Raw genomic sequence first — 25,219 nt, forward strand, 5'->3', positions numbered from 1 at the left:
CTAGTAGGGGATCTCTGTCATTCTGTTCTCGTCCTGTGCAATCATGTGCCCATGTTGTTTTTTTTTCTTTTCTTCTTATTTTCTATTAGTTAGTGGTTAGTTTGTTAGATTATTTTTGTTTTTTGGGGTAATAATATTTTTTTTCTTTGTCTTGTCTATATTATATTTGTACCTTGTATGATTTGGGAAGACTTAACTACATTATACTTACTGCTATGTATCCTTTTGTGCTCAATTTAGATTTTGTAATTTTGTAACCCTAATAACTATGTATCAATCTTATTATGTTGATATTAATAAAAAGATTGAAAAAGAGAATGATGGCTGTAGGATTCAATCAGATCGGAAGACACGATTGCAAGGAGTGCTTCACAAGATGAAGAAGTCCAAGGTAGGAAGCTCTACCAGTGATTGGTGATGAGAATTCAATGCCACGAATAACTGTCATACTCAGCTTTTGGAAAATATAAGCTCCAATGCGATATGCACATTTAAACGTTTAACTGTAATGGGTCCTTTTATTTTTTTCTTTCTCTTAACAGCGGTTTGTTAAAGCTGAAATTAATTGTAATGCTGTGGCGACCCACTTACTAGTGCACTCGAACCAGTTCACAAATAGCCAGCGCGCCGGCACAAAGGCCAGTCCCAAAAGGGCGCCAGGTCTGCTTCACCAACAAAGGGAAAAGCCTGCGCAGGATTGTGAGTACGTGCCCCCTACAGCATCTGCACCCGGGGAGGGCGGGATCAGGGAGGCTTTAAAGCAAGGCTGTGAAGTTCGAATAAAATCTTCTTTAACTGCAGTTTACCGACTCCGTGTCGTTATTTTAGCGCTGCGTGTAGCACACCGCTACAACTGGTGACCCCAACGGTCCAAACAATTTTTGGACCGGAGATGACCGTCGCCACATCTGTTCATGCGGTTTCGTTGAAACTGCCAAGCTTCTGGATGCTGCGACCTCACCTATGGTTCCAGCAAGCAGAAGCCCAATTCCACGTTCGGCAGATAACCTCAGAGGACACACATTACTACTACGTGGTGAGCTCCCTTGACCAGGACACAGCGGCCCAGGTTGAGGAGTTCGTACAGTCTCCTCCAGCGGACGGTAAGTACACGGAATTCAAAGCCCTGCTTTGGACTCTCACGGTGCGAGCGGGCTGCCCGTTTACTGCACCTGGATGGCTTGGGAGACAGACTTCCATCGGCTTTAATGAATGAGAAGTTGTTTCTGGCTGGTGGACACAAACCCTGCCTCATGTTTGAGCAGGCATTCCTAGAACAGCTGCCCGAGGACATACGCCTGCTGCTGTCCGATGCGGATTTCAGCGACCCCCGGAAGGTGGCAGCCGGGGCGGACTTGCTGTGGAACGCCAAGAAGGTGAGTGGGGCGTCCATTGCACAGATCACCAGGCCACGCTCCCAGCAGCAAACCAGACCAGGCCCGGCCAGAGAGCCAGTTAACCCCAGAGGCAGGGTTGGGGAGCCCAATGAACAATGGTGTTTCTACCTCCAGCGGTGGGGCGCAAAAGCCCGCCACTGTAGCCCGCCCTGCAAGTTCCCGGGAAACGCCAGGATAGCCTCCGGTATGTGTGGGACAAGAGGTCGGATGTGCCGTTTTTTGATCGACACCGGTGCCGAGATCAGCGTCTTACCTCCAACAAGTTACGACACCCGCAACAAGGCACCGGGTTCCCCCCTGAGGGCCGTGAATGGCAGCACGATAAGGACCTATGGCACCCGTATGGTGCAGCTACAGTTCGGCTCCAGCCGGTTCACGTGGGACTTCATACTGGCCGCCGTAGCCCAACCGCTTCTGGGTGCGAATTTTTTGCGGGCTCACAGCCTGCTAGTCGACCTGCCGAAGCAGAGACTGGTCCACGCCGAGACCTTTCAGACATTCTCCCTGGGAGAAGCCCAGTTGCCAGCCCCACACCTCGACTCCATCACGCTGTCCGACAACGACTTCACCAGAGTCCTGGCGGATTTCCCATCGGTTCTGGCACTGCAGTTCATGGCAGCCATGCCCCGACACGGCGTACAGCACCACATCCCGAACCAGGGACCACCCCTCCACGCCCGTGCTCGGCAGCTTCCCCCGGACAAGCTCCGACTGGCAAAGGAGGAATTCAAGAGGATGGAGGAATTGGGGATCATCCGGTGGTCCGAAAGCCCATGGGCCTCCCCCCTGCACATGGTGCCCAAAGCGACAGGGGGCTGGAGATCATGCGCGACTACCGCAGGCTGAATGAGGCTACCACACCGGACCGCTACCCTGTGCCGCACATTCAGAACTTTGCAGCAAACCTGCACGGCGCACGGATCTTCTCCAAGGTAGACCTCGTCCGGGGATACCATCAAATCCCGATGCATCCGGAAGACGTCCCCAAAATGGCTCTCATCACCCCATTTTTCGAGTTCCTCTGCATGCCGTTCGGCCTGAAGAATGCTGCACAGACGTTCCAGCGGTTAATGAACGCGGTAGGACGCGACCTGGACTTCGCATTCATCTATTTGGACGACATCCTCATAGCCAGCAGCAGTTGTCAGGAGCAACTGTCCCACCTCCGTCAATACGCCAGACTGAGCGAATACGGTCTAACAATCAACCCGGCCAAATGCCAGTTCGGGCTCAACACCATCGACTTCCTGGGCCACAGGATTACTAAAGACGGAGCAACCCCTCTGCCCGCTAAGGTAGACGCGGTCCGCCATTTCCCCCGACCCACCACAATCAAAGGCTTTCAGGAATTCGTAGGTATGGTCAATTTCTACCACCGCTTCCTCCCTTCAGCTGCCCGAATCATGCGCCCCCTATTCGCCCTGATGTCGGGTCCGGGCAAGGACATTACCTGGGACGAGGAGTCCACCGCCACTTTCATTAAAACGAAAGAAGCCTTGGCGAACGCCGCGATGCTAGTGCACCCCAGAATGGACGTCCCTACCGCCCTCACAGTGGATGCATCTAACACGGCAGTCGGTGGGGTACTGGAGAAACTCATCGCGGGTCGCTGGCAACCCCTGGCGTTTTTCAGCAAACACCTGCAGCCACCCGAGCTCAAATACCGTGCTTTCGACCGGGAACTGTTGGCGCTATACCTGGCAATCCGGCATTTCAGGTACTTCTTAGAAGGTAGGCCCTTCACCGCGTTCACGGACCACAAACCGCTTACCTTTACGTTCACGAAGGTGTCCGACCCCTGGTCATCCCGCCAGCAGCGCCATCTGTCCTACATCTCTGAATATACGACGGATGTCCGGCACGTCTCGGGTAAGGACAATGTCGTGGCGGACGCGCTCTCTCGCCCTAACATTCATGTCCTTTCCCAAGGGGTAGACTTTGAGGCGCTGGCAGAGGCGCAGCAGGCAGACGAGGAGATCCCGAGTTACAGAACCACAGTCTCCAGTTTGCAGCTCCAGGACCTCCCCGTAGGCCCAGGTGAGAGGACCCTACTCTGTGACGTCGCCACCGGCCAGCCCCGTCCCATCGTCCGGCACCTTGGCGGCGACACGTTTTCAACTCCATTCATAACTTAGCGCACCCTTCCATCAGGACAACCGTCTGGAAGGTCTCCAGCAGGTTCATTTGGCACAGACTCCGCAAGCAGGTCAGTGAATGGGCCAGAGCGTGCATGCACTGCCAGACAGCCAAGGCGCAGCGGCACACCAAAGCTCTGCCGCAGCAGTTCCACCCCACCCACCGGCGTTTCGACCACATTCATGTGGATATCGTGGACCAGTTCATAAGATGGCCAGAGGCGATCCCGCTCACCGATACCACCTCCAAATCTTGCGCCTGGGCACTGATCGCCACCTGGGTATCCCACTTCGGTGTACCGGCCCACATTACCTCCGACAGAGGCACTCAGTTCATCTCCAGCCTGTGGTCAGCTATGGCCAGCCTTTTGGGGACACAGCTGCACCACACCACTGCCTACCACCCACAGTCAAACGGCCTGGTGGAGCGTTTCCACCGTCACCTAAAGTCGTCTCTCATGGCCCGCCTGAGAGGAGCTAACTGGGTGGACGAGCTTCCCTGAGTCCTAATTGGCATCCGCACGGCGCCCAAAGACGATCTGCATGCCTCGTCGGCCAAGTTGGTGTATGGCGCACCCCTGGTCGTCCCCGGGGAGTTCATACCAGCCCCAAGGGGGCAAGAGGAAGAACCCGCAGCAGTCCTGGGCAGACTACGCGAGAGGCTCGGTGACCTGGCCCACCTTACCCACTTCGCAGCATGGCCAGAACCTGACCTGCATAACTGTAAGTTTGTGTTTGTATGAAGGGGGCGGGCATCGGCCACCGCTGCAACGGCCCTACGAGGGGCCGTTATGGTGCTCAGGAACAACGGGTCCACGTTCATGCTGGACGTTGGGGGGAGAGAAGAGGTTTTCACGGTGGACTGACTCAAACCTGCCCATGTGGACTGGGCGCAACCAGTCAAGTTTCCAGCACCGCGGCACAGAGGCCGACCTCCCATACAGGGTCCAGCCCAGACTGTGGACATTGGGGGGTGTATCGCCAGTTTTGGGGGGGGGGGGTTATGTGGCAACCCACTTCCTAGCGCACTCGAACCGGCTCACCAATAGCCAGCCCACCGGCACAAAGGCCAGTCCCAAAAGGGCTCCATGTCTGCTTCACCAACAAAGGGAAAAGCCTGTGCAGGATTGTGAGTACGTACCCCCACAGCATCCGCGCCCGGGGAGGGCGGGATTAGGGAGGCTTTAAAGCAAGGCTGTGAAGTTCGAATAAAATCTTCTTTAACTGCAGTTTACCAACTCCGTGTCATTATTTTAGCGCTGCATGTAGCACACCGCTACAATGCCCTAGTTCATATTTTTACTGTTATGCTGTGTATATTTCATTTGGTGAAATGTGAGAGCTGCTTGTTTTCAGCTTGGTCCATTTTCAGCTTATGTTTGGGTTATTGCTGAAGGCAAGAGATGAGGAGAAATATGCACCACCAAATAGGATGCTCAAATTTAAGGGGAGATTTCTCTGGTGAGGGACACTAAGTTTGAGCTTGGGTCTTTTTGCTTGAGAGGAGATGAAGAGGGACAACGCTGGAGAGAAGAGATCGTAAGCGTCGACCTGGAGTGGGACCGTGATTTGACGAAGCCCGGGGCAAGATTGACTGAGGATCGGTGTCTTGGAGGAACTGTGAGCTCCAACTTGTGCACATTATACTGTTTCGTTAAAATAGGCCCTGTTCTTTTCTTTACTAATCTTTTAGTCAAATTAAGAATAACAAAGATAAATCTTTTAATCGTATGCAGTGGGTGGTCTGTTATTTCGTGGCACTAACTTGTAACAGGGTAGCAAATTACACTGCATCCATACAAACAAGGGGTTTGGGGTGGGATCGCACCTCAGTCTCACAAGTTTGTTGGGGCCAGAGGTTGACTTCCCTAAATTTATGCAGCCAAGGAAACCAGGGTGCTTCATAATAAAAACACTTTCTTTATAATTTTATGCAGTGTGCGATCTGTTATCTCTTGCCGACTGGCAATTGTGTACGGGCAGTTTTTGCTCAAATCGAGGTTTCTTTAATTGGAACATCACAGTGTTCCTGTTTGGTTGAACCCCAAATCATACCAACCCTCGACTTATGTTGTTATGAAAGGTGGCCTTCTCTCTGCTGAGTCATGGCTGTTAGCAGAGCCATCTAAGAAGCCAAGTTAGCATACGAGCCTGGTAAGGGGGCTACAACAGTTTTCTTCAATATAATTAAAGTTTAAGTAACAGTTATGAAAAGGTAAATGATAATGGCTGAAGTATCTTTCTACTACATTAGCCAGTTCTTTCCTAAAAAACACAAAAGATTCTACATATACTAGAAACCTAGAGTAACACACACAGAATGTTGGAGGAACTCAAGTCAGGCAGCACCTATGAAAAGGAAAAAACGGTTGACATTTTGGATCAAGACCCATCATCAGAATTGGAAAGAAAAGGGGAAGTGCCCCTTCCTGTCCAGTCCTAATGAAGGGCTAAATCTTCAAATGCCTACTTTCTTAAAATGCAGATGTGATCACTGTTGCTAAATTTACAAAGGAAAAAAAAGTAGTAATCAGATAACACAAAGAAACTCTGGAATAATTAACATAATGCAAAATTTTATGACTTGAATTTCTCAAAGCTCTCTTTTTTTATAAATTACTGAATAAATCAATCAATTCACTACCATCCTATGTCCCGAATATTATGTACATACTTAGGAAAGAAAGTTAACTGGTTCTTAATGGTCCCGTGGATCATTTTGACGAATTCCACATCCCAGCTGAACAAAAAGCTTAGGAAACGCCTTCCCTAAGAGGAAAAAAATAATTTAAATGTACAATTAAAGTCTCCATGCTCCATACTGATGTTATATTTGAGTGCAACTTCAAAAGCAAAACATAGAATTATGTATAAAATGATACATATTTAAAACTCTGCTCATTTTACTTAAATGTCATTCCCATTCCTTAAATCATAAATATATGGAGGCTCCAATGTGGCAGTATGATTAAGTACCCTTACCATTGAGAACATGCCCTCCTCTCATTACTAACATCCGGAAGGAGGTACAGGAGCCTGAAGAACTATATTCAATGTTTTAGGAACTGCTTCTTTCTCTCTGCCATGAGATTTCTGAATGTTCCATGAACCCATGAATACTGCCTTGCTACTCCTCTTTTGCACTATTATTTTTTATTATTGTAACTTAGTGATTACATATTGCACTGCACTGCTGCCACAAAACAATAAATATCAGTGATAATAAATCTAATTCTGATATACTGTGTGAAGAGGATTCTGATTCTGAAATGAGATAATCCTTCATATTCCAAGTCTTCATGTCTGAACACATATTGCAGTACATAGTGTTCATGGAACAGTAGTCATGGACAACCTAAAACTGAACAACCATTTTCAAGAATCTGCTCCAACAATCAGCCATCAGTCAGACAACTACTGATGAATCCTAGTGTGGCACACATTCTACTGTTGTAAAAACAAACAAACGTTTGTAAATCAAATTTAATAACTTATTGAATAATGAACAGAATGGAATTTCTTAATTGGAAATGCAGCCAGACAGTGCTTCATAGCTCGAAACAGCATGAAATCATGCAATATTATTCCTTCACTTACCTCTTCTTTTTTTATGTGGGCAATACTCATGAAGCACTGAAGTAGAGCATCCTTCACTTCATTACTGGCCTCTGAATTAAACTCAAAACTTTCCAAAGCTTGATGGAACTGCCAGAGTCGAACTATATCGGCATTCTGTGCATGATCAAGTGGAAGAGAAAGCAACATTTAATTACTGTACTGACATCTAAGAACCACAAAAAATAATGAAGAGAAAATTTAAGTAATGTTTTATGTAATGAACAAAGGGAACACACTGAAAATTTTGGCATATCAAAGCAGAGGCTCACAAACTTTACATTTTATGAGTCACGGCATTTATTCACCTATAAAGACAAATCAAACAAGTAAATAAAGTCATGGTAATATCAGGAATTCCTGCAGTCGGGAAGTCTAGGATCAGAAAACAAAGCCTCAGAATACAAGGACATCCCTTTAGATGAGGATTTCCTTTAGCAGGAGGGTAGTGAAACTGTGGAAGTCATTGACACAGACAGTTGTGGAGACCAGTTATTAGTTATTTTTAAAAACAAATGTTGATAAGTTCTTGATTAACAAAAGCATCAAAGGTTCCAGGGAGAATGCAAAAGAATGGGGTTGAAAGACATAATAAACCAGCAATGATGGAATAGTGGAACAGACTCGTTGGGCCAAATGGCCTAAATATACTCCTATATCTTAAGCCCTTACAATCTAAAGATTAAAGACAAAGAGTCCAACACCAAAGAATAGAACAGAAATATGTCAGAAGATAAGCACAGCTCTTGTATGAAAAAAGACATTTTGGGGATAATGAAAAGTCAGTTAAGAAAAAGAAATAGCTTGAAAGAATAAGATAAACTTCAAGCACAGAGAACAATCTGTAGGAACCAAGCAGAGAAAGAAGTAACATAATTACAGCAAGAGAGATAGGGAGCCATGTAATGACTTCTCTTTTCTTTCTCATGAGAACTATCTGATAACAGTGGAAGGAATACATTAATATTCAGTAAAATTCATGCTCAGAACAATAAATGTTAACATACCGAGAATTTTGCCATCAAGCTTTTCTCCAACAACATAATGAAGACTGTTTTCCCCAGTTCGTCTTTCCCTTCCAATCCTTTCTCCCACCAAGCCTCAAACAAATGCTGGATTGTAATTTTCAACACTCCTTGGTGTGTTGGCAATGCTGGCATAATGCCTAAAAAGAATAAAATCAAACTGCTATCAAAAGATTTTATAAATACTGCAGATTTATTGGTTTTTGCCACCCTTTCAAAATTTTGAAAAGATACAAATAATAACTTGGAACTATTCTCTCTCATCTTTCCCTCTGCCATCCGATTCCTAAATGGACGTTGAACCCTTAAACACTATCTCACTTTTTAATACATATTATTTATTTTTTGCACGATTTTAAATCTATTCAATATATGTATACAGTAATTGATTTACTTATTTATTATTATTATTTTTCTCTTATATCTTGCATTGAAATCCTGCTGCTAAGTTAACAAATGTCATGACAAGCACCGGTGATAATAAACATAATTTTAACTAAAATTTGTATTTATTCACAGGGCTACATTTTCTTAGTCAAATCATATAAAGTCCTTATATATCCACAGGCAAGATTATGGCTGCACATCTGCTCAGTTAATAGAGCTTCTGCTTCACAGCTCCAACACAACAGGTTCAATCCTGACCTTCAATTCTACGTGGAGTTTGTTAGTACAGGTTGACCTTCAATAATCCAACTACCTGTAATCCAGTTCCTTTGAAAATCCGGCACTGATTTCAAATTTCCCGTGCAACTGTAATTTCAAATTTCCCAGGCCACCATACCAATCTGCTGCGCATTGTTTTAGTTGCGCTAGAACTGTTCACGTGTTGGCACGCTCTTGAAAGCACAGACAGGTGATTCCAGCTCGTTTTCCTGCATTTATTAATATCATTTGCGTAAGGCGCAGCCACCCGGCACCCACCTGTGGTGGGGGAGCTAGCGCACGCTGGGTTGGTCTGCCTTCTCGCCCGCCTGCAGGCAGTCGCACACTATCCTCCAGCATCTCCCGGCCGGCGCTCCGTTCTCTTCTGCCTACGACCTCAGATCAGATATGGCAACCCACTGAATTTCAGCATATTACTAAGCAGAGGAAAAGAAACTAACGAGGATTCCCTCAGTAACTGAGAGTGAAGAGGGAAGAGCCCAGCGCCAAATCCCCAGCCGCCTGGCGGTCATGTGAAATGTGGCATATAGAAGACCTCCTTTCTCCAACTTCTGCTTCTGCTCACCCAGATGTGCTGCCACCAACATCAACAGTTTTTGAAGAAACCGTTGAACCAGTTTCAGCACCAGTTCCCGAGGCTTCACTCATTTTTCAAGATGAAGATGTTGATGATCCTGACAACCCCACACTAGCAGACATGTAACTTTGCCTGAAGGTATATTAAATGTCTCACTTTAGAAGCAGAAGTACTCAACTGTTTTGTTTGTTAATTCCTGTACATTTACCTGTACCTTTTATTTTATCTTGCCTATACAGTATATTATTCTATTAAAATTTCGCTTGCTACTCATGTAATATTTTTGTTTCATTATTATCTAACGTACTGATTTACATGATATTTTAAAGGTATGATGAGGCGGTTAGCTATTGCTTAATGTGATCCCTCTGTAATTCGGCATTTTCACTAATCCGGCACTCCTCAGGTCCCAATCGTGCCGGATTATAGAAGGTTGACCTGTATTCCTTGACTGCATTCTTTGACTACATGGATGCTCTCATTTCCTCCCACATGCTGAAGATGTACAGGTTAGTCCGTTAACTGCCACTAAATTGCCCAATGCACAGGCAAATGGTAGAGCATTGGGGAACTTGAAATGAGAACAACTTAAAAAGGAAATTAGTGGGGATCTGAAAAGCTCTTCGAGCCACCATGGACTCAACAGACCAAAACAGACTGATAACTCTGATGGAAATACAAAACACCAAAAGTGTTTAAGGATCAACCAGTCTATGGCCATTAAGGCCACAGGAACAGTAATAACAAAGGACTCAGATTACAATTGAAAATGAACACACTGGAACATGAGATGAGAATACACAGAACAAGGTTGTTTTGGGTCTGGTAAATGCAAAAACAGGAGGCATTCTTGTACAATTCAATCAAATATACAGTACATCATCTTAATGATTTAACTCCTTTCAACAAGGTTTAATTATCTTCTAAATTAATGGCCCATAACCTCCAATTCATTCCCAAGAAATACTAATGGGAATCATGTTTTATTTTAATCATAAATAACCAGTAATATTTAAGGTTTTTGCTGTGTTGTCACCGTCTCCTCATTGATACACTTCAAACATCTCCAGAGCTACTTTCCACCTTGCCAATGACTTCAACATTTCCCATACAACAGAAAATACGGGGAACACTTAAGACATCCTGCAGCATTTACTGCAAGAAAAAGAGAACATTTTGTCATCAGAGCTGATGAAAGGACATCAATCTGAAGCATTAACTGTTTTCTCTTGAAAGATGCTTTGAGAACTTTCAACATTGGTTATTTTATTTTTATCTAGCACTCTTAAGTATTTTTTTAATGTTTGTTCTTTCCTTAAGAAAGGGCGTGGTAGTGGGTATAAGCTCTCACTACCTATCACATACCTACCAACAGCATGCACCTCAAATAGCCTCTGACAACCAAGTCCAGCTCCTGGCCTTCACGTGTTACTTAGCTTCTAAGACCGTAGGAACAGTTTCCACTGACAGGAGAACAGGCAAAGATGGGTTACTGGAACCTTTAAAACAATCGCTTCAGGCAAATGAGGCTTGTCAGCCTTGGTTCACAGCACATCTGGAAGGAAAGCTCCGATCTCAAACCTCTGCTGCCTTGCAGCTATAGCTACTCATGGTGAAGGCTTTGGGGGTAAACCTAGATGGAAAATCTGACTGGCAGCTTCTGCGACACGAGTGCCAAACTGCTACTGTCTCTGCCATTCCTTCGAGTTCATCTGCTGTGTGGAGAGGGGAAGCCAGTTGCATGGTCAACAGCTTGCTCTCCATATCCTACTGCCCTGGCTTGCATACTGCCTGGCTTATCATATAGACTGCTAGCACACAACATCCATTGTCAACCTCGACCAAGGTAGGGGCCTCCGAAAACATTAAATACACAATCAAAAGATATATCTACAATTTTTTAAATAAATTGTTCACTCCCAACTTATAGGAAGGCAAACCTTGCTAAGCTTCCCAGGTCAGGAAGCTAGATACATTTCCTCCTTGTTTACAGTCTGTAATCATCATGCTGCTCTGCATCAGCTTTAAGCGGTAACTTCCCCCAAGTTCAAGTAAACATGCCCATCTCTCACAAGAGAAAAGTCCGTGAGGGAGGCCACAGGATTTGGGAGATGACTGAAATTCGAAACTTCAAAAATAAAGAAAGGTGATTAATGCAAAATTCGTTTAAATGGACAATTGATGGTCTGCCCAGACTCAATGAGTTGAAGGGCTTGTTGTCGGGCTGAGTTCTACTTTTCTATGATTCTGACCCGCTTATTATTTACAGCAAGGGCTGGTTGGGTGGCATATAGCTTTGGCATCATAGGCTGCCTATCCAGTTTTAAGTGAAGTCTTTTCTATCAGTTGGAAAGTTTGAATAGAACTGTGGGGAAACAAGTCTTGTGGATACAGATGGAGGTTAGATCACTACCACAAGCAAAGAAAGAAACTTAAGACTTCAAGTAAACTGACAGCTACTCGAATGTCTACTTGGAATGCAACTTTCCTTTTGAGAGCGGTGGATGGTAAAGGTTTACTACAGATATTGATGTCAGAGAAGTAGAGAGACATCCAATCATCAAACAACTCCTGCAAGGAGTTCAGGAATCAAAACCTGAAAGTGGAGAAATACTGTCCTCACGATCACTGCAATTTGTTATTAGGATTTCATCATCAGACAATGACTGGCTGAGTAAAACTGGCATTTTGTGATATGAAGGGATAATAGAGAAGTGGGATGTATCTTGTGGGTGGTGTACAAGTGATCCAATCTCATAGCTCATATTTTTCTGAGCACATTATGTGTATGACTGTACCAATAATGAGGCATAAAATGGAAATCACTAAGTTTTTTTATCCCCACATAGGAACTCAAAAATACCAAAGACAACTGGAAATCAAACAGAAATTGTTGTAAAGGGATAAAATCTTTAACAACTTCTGTATGTGAATTTGCAGCAGGTTGTATATCCAATTTAGTATCAAATGATTACATACTTTAAAATTTACCTCAGTTAATTCAACACTGGCCTTTCACAAATAGATAATAGGCAGCATTACGTTCAACCCAGCCCATGTTTCCCATAGTTCTCAATAACAGAGGCAATGCTGCTGCAGCTTATGTGTTCAGTAGGCTTTACCCCACTCGCTGGGAGGTGAACCAATAATTGTTTAGAAACATCTAAGCAAAAATAAGAAAAAATTTGAAAACTTTTACATCATATTATATCTAATAGTAATAAATGTTGATGTTAATAAATGTCAAATTTTGAGAATTTTCTCAACACAGCTTCACTTATTTTTAAAGAACATTAATGCTAAATACGATAGACATGTTTGAGGTAAAGATAAAGCATGAGTCATGCACCCATGCTGAACTCATCAATTTTATCAACTTTACCTCTAGTTTCCACCCTGCTCTGAAATTCACTTGGGCCATTGCTGACACCTATCTCTGCTTTCTCAATCTCTCTGTCTCCATCTCTGGAGACAACTTGTCATTCAACTTCTTTTAAAAACCTACCAATTCCCACGGTTACCTTGACTATACCGCTTCCCATCCTGTCTCCTGTAAAACTGCTATTCCATTTTCTCATTTCCTTCGCCTCTGCCTCATCTGTTCCCAGGATGTAACCTTTCTTTCCAGTATATCAGAGATGCCTTCCTTTTTTGGAGTATAACGGTTTCCTTTCCTCCACCTCTGATGCTGCCCTCATCTACATCTCCTCTATTTCCTGAACATCCGTGCTCACCCTATCTTCCTGCCGCATTAACAGTGATAAGAGCTCCTCGACCCATGATTCTCTGCATCCAACACACTATCCTCCGCAACTTCTGCCATCTCCAAAGGGATCCTACCACTAAATATCCACTTTCCGGAGGGATCACTTCCTCAGCGATTCCCTTTTCCATATGTCCCTCCCCACTAATCTCCACCCTGGCACTTATCCCTTCAAGAGGCCTCAGTGCTATACCTGCCCATTCACTTCTTCCCATTCAGGGTCCCAAACAGTCTTTCCTGGTGAGGCAACACTTCATCTGCAAATCTGCTGAGATCGTCCATTGTGTCCAGTGCTCCTGATGCGACCTCCTTTACGATGGTGAGACCCTTCATCAAGCGCCTCTGCTCCATCCGCCAAAAGCATTGGTGGCCAAACATTTTAATTCCAATTCCCATTCCGAAATGTTGGACCAGGCCTTGCTCTTGTGCCAAAATGAGGCCACCCTTAGGGTGGAGCAACAACACCTTATGTTCGTCTGAGTAGCCTCCAACTTGATGGCATGACTATCGATTTCTCCTTATAGTAATTTTTTCCCCTTCCCCTCTCCTATTTCCCACTCAGGCCTTTTACCTCTTCTCACCTGACTATCACTTCCTTGGCTCTCCCCCTCCTTCCCTTTCTCCTATAGCCCACTCTCCTCTCCTATCAAATTCCTTCTTCTCCAGCCCTTTCCCACCACATGGCTTCACCTATCACCTTGTAGCTAGCCTCCTTCCCACTGTTGTCTTCCCACTCCAATTCAGTCCTGAAGAAGAGCCTTAGCCCAAAATATCAACTGTTTATTCATTTCTATAAATGACCTGCTAAGTTCCTTGAGCACTGTGTATGTTGCTTTGGATTTCTAGCATCTGCAGACTTTCTTGTGTTTAAGATATAGAGTGTGCCTGTTCCTTCAGGTTGTTTAGTTGCATAACCACTACTAATTAATCAGTGAAGCTGGAGATCAGATGCATCAACAGCTTACTGAAGATAGCTGGCAGTTATGGAACATTAAACATAGAACAGTACAGAACCATACAAACCCTTCAGCCCACAATATTGTGCAACCTTTTAACCTACTCTATGATCAATTTAACCCATCTCTCCCACAGAGCTCTCCATTTTTCTATCATTCATGTGCCTATCTGAGATTTTCTTAAAAGTTTCTAATCTGCCAACAGTGATCTAAAAATCTATGGGATCCAACCCAGTGTAATATTATCTGAATTGGCATAAACTTCCATGAAAAGCAAGAAAATAAAACAATGGCACAATGATAAAAAGTTATCACGAAAACCAGCAGTAAGTAAATTCTCTTAAAGATTAACTGAAGGACTAAACTGGTTTCATATAATGAGGTGAAACACACACTCAAAATGACATTTTCTCCTACAACTTGTCTACATTTTATTAATGACTCTACATTAAAGAATGTTGCATAATAAATAACATACTTAGACTGCAATAATTTTATGTACTCCAATATAATGCATAAATATCTACTTTTTCAAGACAGAGAAACAAGTCCATTCACAAGGGTCAAATATTACTGTTGCATTCACCTACAGCATCATATCAGAATTTCAGTCAGTTGACATTTACATGCGCAACCTACAGGTTTATTTTAATCCAAAGTTAGGAATTAAGAGAACAAAATATCGCGCTGAATGCATGGTTTAGGATTGAGCCAAGCTCAGAAATAATTATGGTTATAACATATGAGAAATCAAAATATAGTAAATGACCATTCATATTCAAAACCATTCCAGCATTAGCTGTAATAAAAACAATTTTCCCTCAGCATCAGTCATGCAAGCTCTCTTTGAAGCATAAATGAAAAATCCTGACATCCAAAGGCAAGTACTGCAAGTATTTAAACATTGGAAAGGTTCCTAAAGAGTTAATCAGAGTTGTGCAGCACAGAAAATGACTATTGTTTAGCCACTATACCATTTGTGGGCTTGCATGATGAGACTGGTTTTAATAGTCTGTGAAAAAGAATTTCAAACATCTAACGTGTACTAATTGAAAGCAAAATCCTGTAGATATGGGAAATCCGGAAGAACAGAAAGTGCTGTAAACACTCAGCAGGCCATGCACCATCCATGGATGAAGAACAATTAATCTCCCAGATAAACCAGTTTTTCGTGTAGTTCCAGTAAAGGGTCACTGACTTCTGATACCAGGTCTATTTCACAGTTGCCTAACCTGCTGATTGGTTGCTACATTTTATACTTTTAACTTATTGTTTTTTAAACTATACTTTGTTTAATATTCATTATCCTTGGTCTTAGTATCCTATCTAAATAGACTAAATTAAATTATTTAAGGAAGAACAAACATTATTAAATTATGAAAGGCAAAGACAGACAGAGGTTCTTTTTTCCATCTCCCATCTTGAATACTAGAGGGTACACAATTAAGGTAGAGAGGGGAAAAGTTCAAAAGAGATGTGGGTCAAGATTTTTATTTACAGAATTGAGTGCCTAAAATGCACTGCCTGGTATGGTTGTGGGAGGCAAATACAATCGAGGCATTTGAGAGGCTCTTATATAGGCACATGAATATGTAGAGAAAGAATATTGATCATGTGTGTCAGCAGCTTAACATCATGGACCAGAAGGCCTGTCATTTACTGTACTATTTTACATTCTATTCATCTCAAAAAACCTCAAGTTGAGATCACAACCTAAAACAATTCCAAATTTCAAGGGAAATAATTTTTTTTAAATGCAAGAGCTAAAAATCTGAAAAATAAACAGAAAATATTGAAACATTCAGCAAATAATACAGCACCAGTGGAAAAAATAAATAATTATTATGCAGCTTTCATCAGAATTGGGAATATGCTGGTAAAATTTGAAGAGAGGATCAGGAAGGCTTGAATGGAACAAAGCAGATATTTCAGAAGGGTGACACCTGACTAGCCATGGCAATATGCTAACAAAACCAGTTGGTTGATTTCGAGCACCAGTTAGTCAATCTAGAATCCATGTGAATATCTTCTAGGATTACTAGCACTCATCACATGAGCATATTAAATATGGCATTGTGGCGACCCACTTCCTAGCGCACTCGAACCGGCTCACAAATAGCCAGCGTGCAGGCACAAAGGCCAGGTCCGCAACAAAGGAGAATAAGCCTGCGGGGGTTTGTGAGTACGTGTCCCTTGGATTATCCGCACCCGGGGAGGGCGGGATGAGGGAAGCTTTAAAAGCAAGGCTGTGAAGTTCGAATAAAATCATCTTTAATTGCAGTTTACCGACTCAGTGTCGTTATTTTAGCGCTGCGTGTAGCACACCGCTACAGCATCTTAGATAACACTAAAGATAGTTCTTTCAAAGATATCTAAATTCTACTTATATCTATAACCATCATTAAATTTTGTACTTAATTGAAGACATGACAGAAATCCTAGCTATTAAAAAATTTGATTTTAAAGCTGAAAGAGTACTGAAAAATGCCTACCATTCAGAATAATGGCAATTTCCAGCAGATCACTGTAAACAACATTCTCATCAATTACATTTATGGAGGCAGCAACCACTTCAGTTATACCACTAATCACAGACAGAGCATCCTTCTGAAGAACAAAAACAAGAGAAGTTTTATTGTAAACTTTTAAAAAACTAAAGTAATTAAATTTCATTAACATTTAAATCTCTTAAAATGTATCAAACTTTTACACTCTTGGAAAAAATTAATGAAAAGAAACACTTTTTTTTATCTCAAGTACAATTAGTCATTGATATCACAAAACAGAAGTGCTCCAGTGAAGCAATGAAGTTTAGAAATTTAAATGAAGCAGTACATTAGCATTGCATAATGTCCATCTGCAGTATTCCTTGTGGTGAATGTAATTTTAGTAATAGGTTGTGAGAAGGTGAGAAAATCTGGGTAGACTCTCTCGGGGAATCATCACCTCCTGTGAAGTCACAGGAACATTTTAAAATCAACCAAAAACAATACTTATAATCACTAGAAAAGAATATTTATATTGAGTTAGTGGAGGCCTGAATAATACACAACTAATCTTAGCTAAGATGCAAAATGTACATTGCCATATCTCCTCACCAAATCTAGGGCACCCTCCACTTCCATTTCATCATCACTGTCTTCATCAAACTTCTGCCAATTCTCCACAGGATTGGCTATCAGAACATCAGTCAAGAGAGTCTTCAGCTGCTTCCACAACAGTTCTTTTTGTTTCCGTGGGAATTCCTGCAGCAACTCATTCAGGTCAAAGGGATCTGAATTATTTTTCTAAAGGGAGAAAAAAATTAAATTGAAATCAAATCATGTTTTTGTTTTGAGTTAGTCAATTACCTTAAACTGATGGAAACTTTTCACCATGTCCCAGGAAACAAAACATGAGTAAAGTTAGTTTGCCTGAAATTAATTTAATTGATATTTATTGCTTATTTATTTATTATCATAGTTTTGTAACTCCAAAACAGTAAATTAATTGAAAGGAAAACAATAGCCCGAAATACGAGCCCAATTTCATCTTTTACTTCAAGTGAGGTGTGTACATACCATGTGGTAGCACATTGACTTATGCAATTCCCTTATTTTGACATTTAATCTGTAATGAATTATGTAAATAAATGAGAATGTTTAATCAAACAATATATTTACAATGTTACTTAAATAATAAATACACAATTATTTATTTTTTCTTCTTTTTGTAGTTGGTTTGACGTCTTTTCCACATTGATTGTTTAACTGTCCTGTGTTCAGTCTTTCATTGATTCTATTCTGTTTTTTTGTATTTACTGTGAATACCCACAAGAAAATGAATCTCACGGCTGTATATGGTGACAAATGAGTACTTTGATATAAATTTACTTTGAACATTTTCCCAAAAGATTCCCAATTTTCCAAATAAATATAATAAATTAAAATCATTCCCTGTGTTCTATCCATTGTGACCTCTACCTTCTTTGCTACAGTATGTTTACAAACTTACTTTCTCCGTTTTGAAGTGTTAAATATTTCTCTTTCCACAAATGTTGCCTGCTGAGTTTTTGCAGCTTTTTCTGTTTCAAAATCAAAATTCTGAACTTACAACTTCATGTGTTTAACCAGAATTACCTTAATCTCCCTAAAGATACTATAAGTAGGAGCAGACAGCAGAAGGTGTGCATAACAACATTGAGAATACTGTAACACAACTTCCCATACCCAACCAAATCCCAGCCTCTCCAAATAAGAGGGCGAATCATGTGGATATATATAAGAGCTTAATCAATATCTGCCAGTCTCTGAATCAAATACAAATAAAATTTTCCATTCCTATTAACTTAATGGCAGTGCAAGAACACACATACAATACTGAGGGATCATAGCAAACCAGGCAGCATCTATAGAAGGAAATAAACAGTTGACCATAGATGCTGCCTGACCTACTGAGATCCCTCAGCATTTTGTGTGTATGTTGTTCTGGATTTGCAGCATTAATGAACCTCTGGTGTTTATAAATGTAAACCCACACATCTTAATTGGCCTTAACATTTAAGATCAATATTATACCTGGGTTTTGCTTCCAATTTTCTATCCACATGTCCACTCTACATGATTGCCATATCATATGGATTGCAAATTTGCTTTTGAATCTGATATCCTTTGTTCTATTCTCACAGTTTAATTCCAATCAATTTTCAAGATTTACTAACCACTACATTCAATAGGTTTCTCTGGTCTTCTGTTACACATTTATATCCAAGATCAATTTCGGAGCTCTGTGAACTGCCTCCAGCTTGTGAATAGCTGAGGGAACTGAATTCTTAAAACAAAGACGAAGTTATGTCTTACAATAAGACAAAAAAAAAAGAAATATGATGAGTTAAGATGAAAGTTGGAGTGCATTGTCTGAAGGAGAGACTGATGCAGATGTAGTGATAACTTCCAAAGCAGAATTGCATATTATTAAGCAGGAAAAAGTGTACTGTTACAGGTGAGGATTCAGATACGTTTTATTTTTAAGTCATATTGATGCATTGACTTAACTTTAAGTTTATAAGCAAAAATTATTGTACAAGTTTCATAAATTTCATATTTTCCTACAAAGAACAACCCGACATTATGAATGGCAGTGATGCTTCATTATTAAATGAGCTCAACAGCCTTTATGTTCGCTTTGAAAGGGAGAATAATACTACAAGGATCCCTACAGCATCCATTGACCCTTTGATCTCTGTTTTGGAGCCCAATGTCAGAATCTCTTTCAGGAGGGTGAACCCTCACAAGGTGGCAGACACAGAGGAATGTTTGGTAAGACTCTGAAAACTTATGCCAATGAACAGGCACGGGTATTCAAGGACATTTTCAATCTCTTGTAGCTACTGTCAGAAGATCCCCCTTGCTTCAAAAGGGCAACAATTGTACCAGTGCCCAAGAAGAGCAGTGTGAGCTGATTTAACGACTATTGCCCAGTACGCTCACAGCTATAGTGATGAATTGCTTTGAGAGGTTGACCATGGCTAGAATCAACTGCTGTTTTAGTAAGAACTTGGAACCACTGCAGATTGCCTATCACCACAATAGCTCTATGGCAGATGCAATCTCAATGGCTCTCCATGCAGCCTTGGATCACCCGGACAATACAAATACCTGTATCAGGATGTGGTTTATTGACTGTAGCTCAGTGTTTAACATCATCATTCCTACAGGTTTGAGCAAAAAGCTACAGAATCTGGACCCCTGTATCTCCCTCTATAACTGGATCCTCGACTTCCTAACACAAAGACCACAATCTGTGCAGACTTGAAATAACATTTCCACCTCACTAACAATCAACACTGGCACACCACAGGAATGTATGCTTAGCCCACTGCTCTGCTCTACTCTATACCGATGACTGTGTGGCTAGCCATAGCTCAAATGCTATCTATAAGTTTGCTGATGATACAATCATAGTAGACAGAATCTCAGATGCTGATGAAAGGGCATAGAGGAGCAAGATATACCTGCTAGCTGAGTGGTGTCGTAGCAACAACCTTGCACTCAACATCAGTAAGACCAGAGAGCTGTTTGTGGACTTCAAGAAGGGTAAGATGAGGGAACACAAACCAATCCTCGTACAGTGATTGGAAGCGTAGAGAATACGCAATTTCAAGATCCTGGCTGTTAATATCTCTGAGGACCTAACCTGATCGCTATATACCTATATTGATGCAGCTATAAAGAAGCCAAGACAGTGGTTATATTTCATTAGCCGTTTGAGGAGATTTGGTTTGTCACCTAAAACACTCAGACTGCTACAGATGTGTCGTGGAGAGCATTCCAACGGGCTGTAGCATCATGCGGAATTTGGCTCACTTAAGCAGTTGTTCCAATTAGCTGAAGTTTCATGGAAATTATTGAAAAGGTATAAATAAGACAAACTATAATTTAACTGGTAAGAAATTATTGATTTAAATGAGATACAGAACAAATTAGACCACTACCAATACTGGAGTTGTAGGCCTCCGTTAGTCTCGATAGACCATGGATTTGCGCCATGGAAATTTTCTAGGGCAAGGTTCTTTTTATGGAAGACCAACAGTTGCCCAAACTGCAAGTCTCCCCTCTCCACACCACCGATGTTGTCCATGGGTCATTAGGACCCATACAGCTTGGCACCGGTGTCATCGCAGAGCAATGTGTGGTTAAGTGCCTTGCTCAAGGATACACATGCAGCCTCAGCCAAGGCTTGAACTAGTGACCTTCAGATCACTAGATGAACGCCTTAACCACTTGGCCACGCACCAACACACTACCAATACCACTACGGTACTAAAAAATATTTCCTTTAATTGTTTCCCTCGTCCTTCCCTCCTCTTGAATGCCGTACTCTTGCCTTTTACCTCTTCACCTCACGTACTGCTGGTGCCTCTCTTTCTTCCCTTTTTCCCATGATCCATTCTCCTCTCCTTTCAGATTTCTTCTTTTCCAGCCTTTTAGCTTTCCCACCCACCTGGCTTCACCTATAACCTTCTAGCTAATCCTCCTTTCCCTCCTCCTACCTTTTTATTCTGGCATCTTTCCCCCTTCCTTCCCTGTCCTGAAGAAGGACCTCAACCCGAAACATTGACTATATATTCATTTCCATAGATGCTGCCTGACATGCTGAGTTTCTCCAGGACTTTGTGTGTTGCTCTGGATGTTCAGCATCAACAGAATCTTTTGTGTTTACTATAAAACTGTGTATTAGTTTCTTATAGTTATCAATGGAGGAATTCATCCAGTGTACACTGCTGTGTCCTTTTGCTTGACTGTAAATGAACAAAATCAGCACAGACACCTAGTTTAGATAGTGGACTGCCTTCATACAATGCTTTGGATGATTGTATCTTCTGAATTTTCATTGTAACATTCAAGATGATTGTCAACACCTTCAAATTCTTTGTAGTTTCTAACTTGCCGAAGTGTTGAAATTGTTTCATTTTCACTCCCAAATGTTTCTGGCATTTCCAAACCTGAATGCTTGAAACTGCAGTGAACAAAACGGTTCAGAATCGTCTTCCTGCTTATTTCTTGCCAACTATCAGCGACAAAAAGTAACTGCTTTTTGAACACAAGAACACACAACTAATGCTATTTAAAAACTGTTTGCTCCAAGCACGGTGTTCGGCAACAGCACCCTGCCCCAATTAAACGGCCCTGATTAACCAATGGCCAAATTAATCAGAATTCACTGGATTCCTCTCTCAGTCAAACACAGCAGATTTGACTGAAAGGTCTCTCCAGAACCTTTCTCAGTCTTACTAAATTTTATTTCTAAATTCCATCAAATTACATTAATGATCTGAATGATGGAATGGCAAATTAGATTAGTAAGTATGCAGATGATACTGAGATAGGTGGCGTAGTGGATAATGAAGTAGGTTTTCAAAGCTTGCAGAGAGATTTAGGCCAGTTAGAAGAGTGGGCTGAAAGATGGTAGATGGAGTTTAATGCTGATAAGTGTGAGGTGCTACATATTGGTAGGAATAATCAAAATAGGACATACATGATAAATGGTAGGGCATTGAGGAATGCAGTAGAACAGTGTGATCTAGGAATAATGGTGCATAGTTCCCTGAAGGTGGAATCTCATGTGGATAGGGTGGTGAAGAAAGCTTTTGGTATGCTGGCCTTTATAAATCAGAGTATTGAGTGTATAGGAGTTGGGATGTAATGTTAAAATTGTGCAAGGCATTGGTGAGGCCAAATTTGGAGTATTGTGTACAGTTCTGGTCACCAAATTATAGGAAAGATGTCAACAAATTAGAGAGTACAGAGGAGATTTACCAGAACGTTAGCTGGGTTTCAGCATCTAAGTTACAGAGAAAGGTTGAACAAGTTAGTTCTTTATTCTTTGGAGCGTAGAAGGTTGAAGGAGGGCTTTGTAGAGGTATTTAAAATTATGAGGGGGATAGAGAGAGTTGATGTGGATAGGCTTTTTCCATTGAGAGTAGGGGAGATTCAAACAAGAGGACTAGCGGTGACTAGCGGGGTGCCTCAGGGATCTGTTTTGGGCCCAATGTTGTTTGTAATATACATAAATGATCTGGATGATGGGGTGGTAAATTGGATTAGTAAGTATGCCGAAGATACTAAGGTAGGAGGTGTTGTGGATAATGAGGTGGATTTTCAAAGCTTGCAGGGAGATTTATGCCGGTTAGAAGAATGGGCTGAACGTTGGCAGATGGAGTTTAATGCTGAGAAGTGTGAGGTTCTACATTTTGGCAGGAATAATCCAAATAGAACATACAGAGTAAATGGTAGGGCATTGAGGAATGCAGAGGAACAGAGAGATCTAGGAATAACTGTGCATAGTTCCCTGAAAGTGGAGTCTCATGTAGATAGGGTGGTGAAGAGGGCTTTTGGAACGCTGGCCTTTATAAATCAAAGCATTGAGTACAGAAGTTGGGATGTAATGCTAAAGTTGTACAAGGCAATGGTAAGGCCAAATTTGGAATATTGTGTGCAGTTCTGGTCACCGAATTATAGGAAAGATATCAATAAATTAGAGAGTGCAGAGACGATTTACTAGGATGTTACCTGGGTTTCAGCAATTAAGTTACAGAGAAAGGTTGAACAAGTTAGGTCTCTACTCATTGGAGCGTAGAAGGTTGAGGGGGGATTTGATCGAGGTATTTAAAATTTTGAGAGGGATAGATAGAGTTGACGTGAACAGGCTGTTTCCATTGAGAGTAGGGGAGATTCAAACTAGAGGACATGATTTGAGAGTTAGGGGGCAGAAGTTTAAGGGAAACACGAGGGGGTATTTCTTTACTCAAAGAGTGATAGCTGTGTGGAATGAGCTTCCTGTAGAAGTAGTAGAGGCCAGTTCAGTTGTGTCATTTAAGGTAAAATTGGATAGGTATATGGACAGGAAAGGAGTGGAGGGTTATGGGCTGAGTGCGGGTAGGTGGGACTAGGTGAGATTAAGGGTTCGGCACGGACTAGGAGGGCCAAGATGGCCTGTTTCCGTGCTGTGATTGTTATATGGTTATATAGGACACGAGTTGAGAGTTAAGGGGCAAAAGTTTAGGGGTAACACGAGGGGGAACTTCTTTACTCAGAGAGTGGTAGCTGTGTGGAACGAGCTTCTAGTAGAAGTGGTAGAGGCAGGTTCGATTTTGTCATTTAAAAAAAATTGGATAGGTATATGGACAGGAAAGGAATGGAGGGTTATGGGCTCAGTGCAGGTCAGTGAGATAGAAGGGCCGAGATGGCCTGTTTCTGTGTTGTAATTGTTATATGGTCATGTAAGTGTGCTAGATAATTAAAATGGTAGTCACAAAATCAACAATAATGCAATACGTGGTAAATAATACAATACTCCTGATGAACGGTTTCGGCCCGAAACGTCGTCATTACCTCCTCCCATAGATGCTGTCTGGCCTGCTGAGTTCTGCCAGCATTTTGTGTTTTTGTTTATTTCCAGCATCTGCAGGTTCACTCGTGTTGACATGGTAAATAGAGGATGGTTAGAAAAGAGAACTTGGTATAAACTGTATTACTCTGGGTTTTCTTTGGTGATACTTTTAATTTAAAATTTTCAATTAAAAAGCAAACTTTTAACTCAAAGCAGAAAGCTGTTGAACTCTGCAACAAGGCAGACATTGTTGTGATAAATCCCTCTAGAAAGTAGCAAAATAGTCATCCTAAAAGCATGCTTAACAGTTCGTTAAGTTCTAATGCTTTCTGTCATTCACTCTTTGGGATTTTTTTCGTGGATGTTTGCAAAGAATAAGGATTTCAGGTTGTATATTGCATACATTCTGATATTGAATTGAACCACTGAATGTGCACAAAGAACCCCCATTACAAAGCTAGATAAACTGCACAAGAACATCCTTACGTGGAGCACAATAAAATTCAGGAATTCCTTCACAGAAGCTGTACATACGGACCGCAAGAAGGATTCACGCTTGGACATGATGCCCACTTCTCTGCATCAAACAAAACAGATTCTGAAAAAAAAATATGTGCATTAAGATTGATTAGTCACTAAGGAAAAAATATCAAACTGCAACATGGTCACATCAACAGTTGTAAGACAGGTAGTTTAGTTAAATTTAAATGCTGCACTAAGGTTGTGTCCCACTTGATAAAGCAACAGAAAAGCAAGGGGATACAATTACCACAAGTGGTAAACAGAATGACTTTAGCCTTGTCAAGACTACACTAAATGTTTCAACATATTCATTTCTTGAATCCAAATTATGACAAGGAAAATTTAGGTGTTACCTCCATACAGGAATGCTAACTCCTTGAAATGGGCTGATTGTGCAATTATTGATGAGGGTATAATTGAGCAATGATACCTGACTTGGCCTTATGCCATTCTGCATGCACCACTTCACCATTTCAATGGCATTTGGGTTCCACCGGTCAATTGCTTGTAATGAATCCACGGAGTGTTGGTTATAGCACATGGAATCAAGTTCAAGTTTAATTGTCATTCAACCACACAGTTAAAGCAGCATTCCTCTGGGGCCACATTGCTAAACACAGAACCAACAGCCACACACAGCACAAGTAGCACATATAATTATGATAGCAGAAAAACAGAATTACAAATAAAAGA

The 25,219-nt window shown here is 41.8% G+C and overlaps 1 protein-coding gene across 1 annotated transcript in view; it reads right to left on the bottom strand.

The window, feature by feature from the left end:
- Window positions 1–25,219, bottom strand: part of ncapg2 (non-SMC condensin II complex, subunit G2) — a 119,179-nt gene that overhangs the window by 88,516 nt on the left and 5,444 nt on the right. The window contains exons 2-7 of the mRNA XM_059971319.1: window positions 24,491–24,602; window positions 17,233–17,421; window positions 16,627–16,741; window positions 8,155–8,312; window positions 7,130–7,264; window positions 6,207–6,301 (exon numbers count right to left, since the gene is read on the bottom strand). Of these exons, the coding sequence (XP_059827302.1) occupies window positions 6,207–6,301; window positions 7,130–7,264; window positions 8,155–8,312; window positions 16,627–16,741; window positions 17,233–17,421; window positions 24,491–24,568 (770 nt within the window). The 5' untranslated portion in view covers window positions 24,569–24,602. The remainder of the gene's footprint in view (window positions 1–6,206; window positions 6,302–7,129; window positions 7,265–8,154; window positions 8,313–16,626; window positions 16,742–17,232; window positions 17,422–24,490; window positions 24,603–25,219) is intronic.

The sequence above is a fragment of the Hypanus sabinus genome, chromosome 6 (genome assembly GCF_030144855.1).
Source record: "Hypanus sabinus isolate sHypSab1 chromosome 6, sHypSab1.hap1, whole genome shotgun sequence".
Lineage (NCBI taxonomy): Eukaryota > Metazoa > Chordata > Chondrichthyes > Myliobatiformes > Dasyatidae > Hypanus > Hypanus sabinus.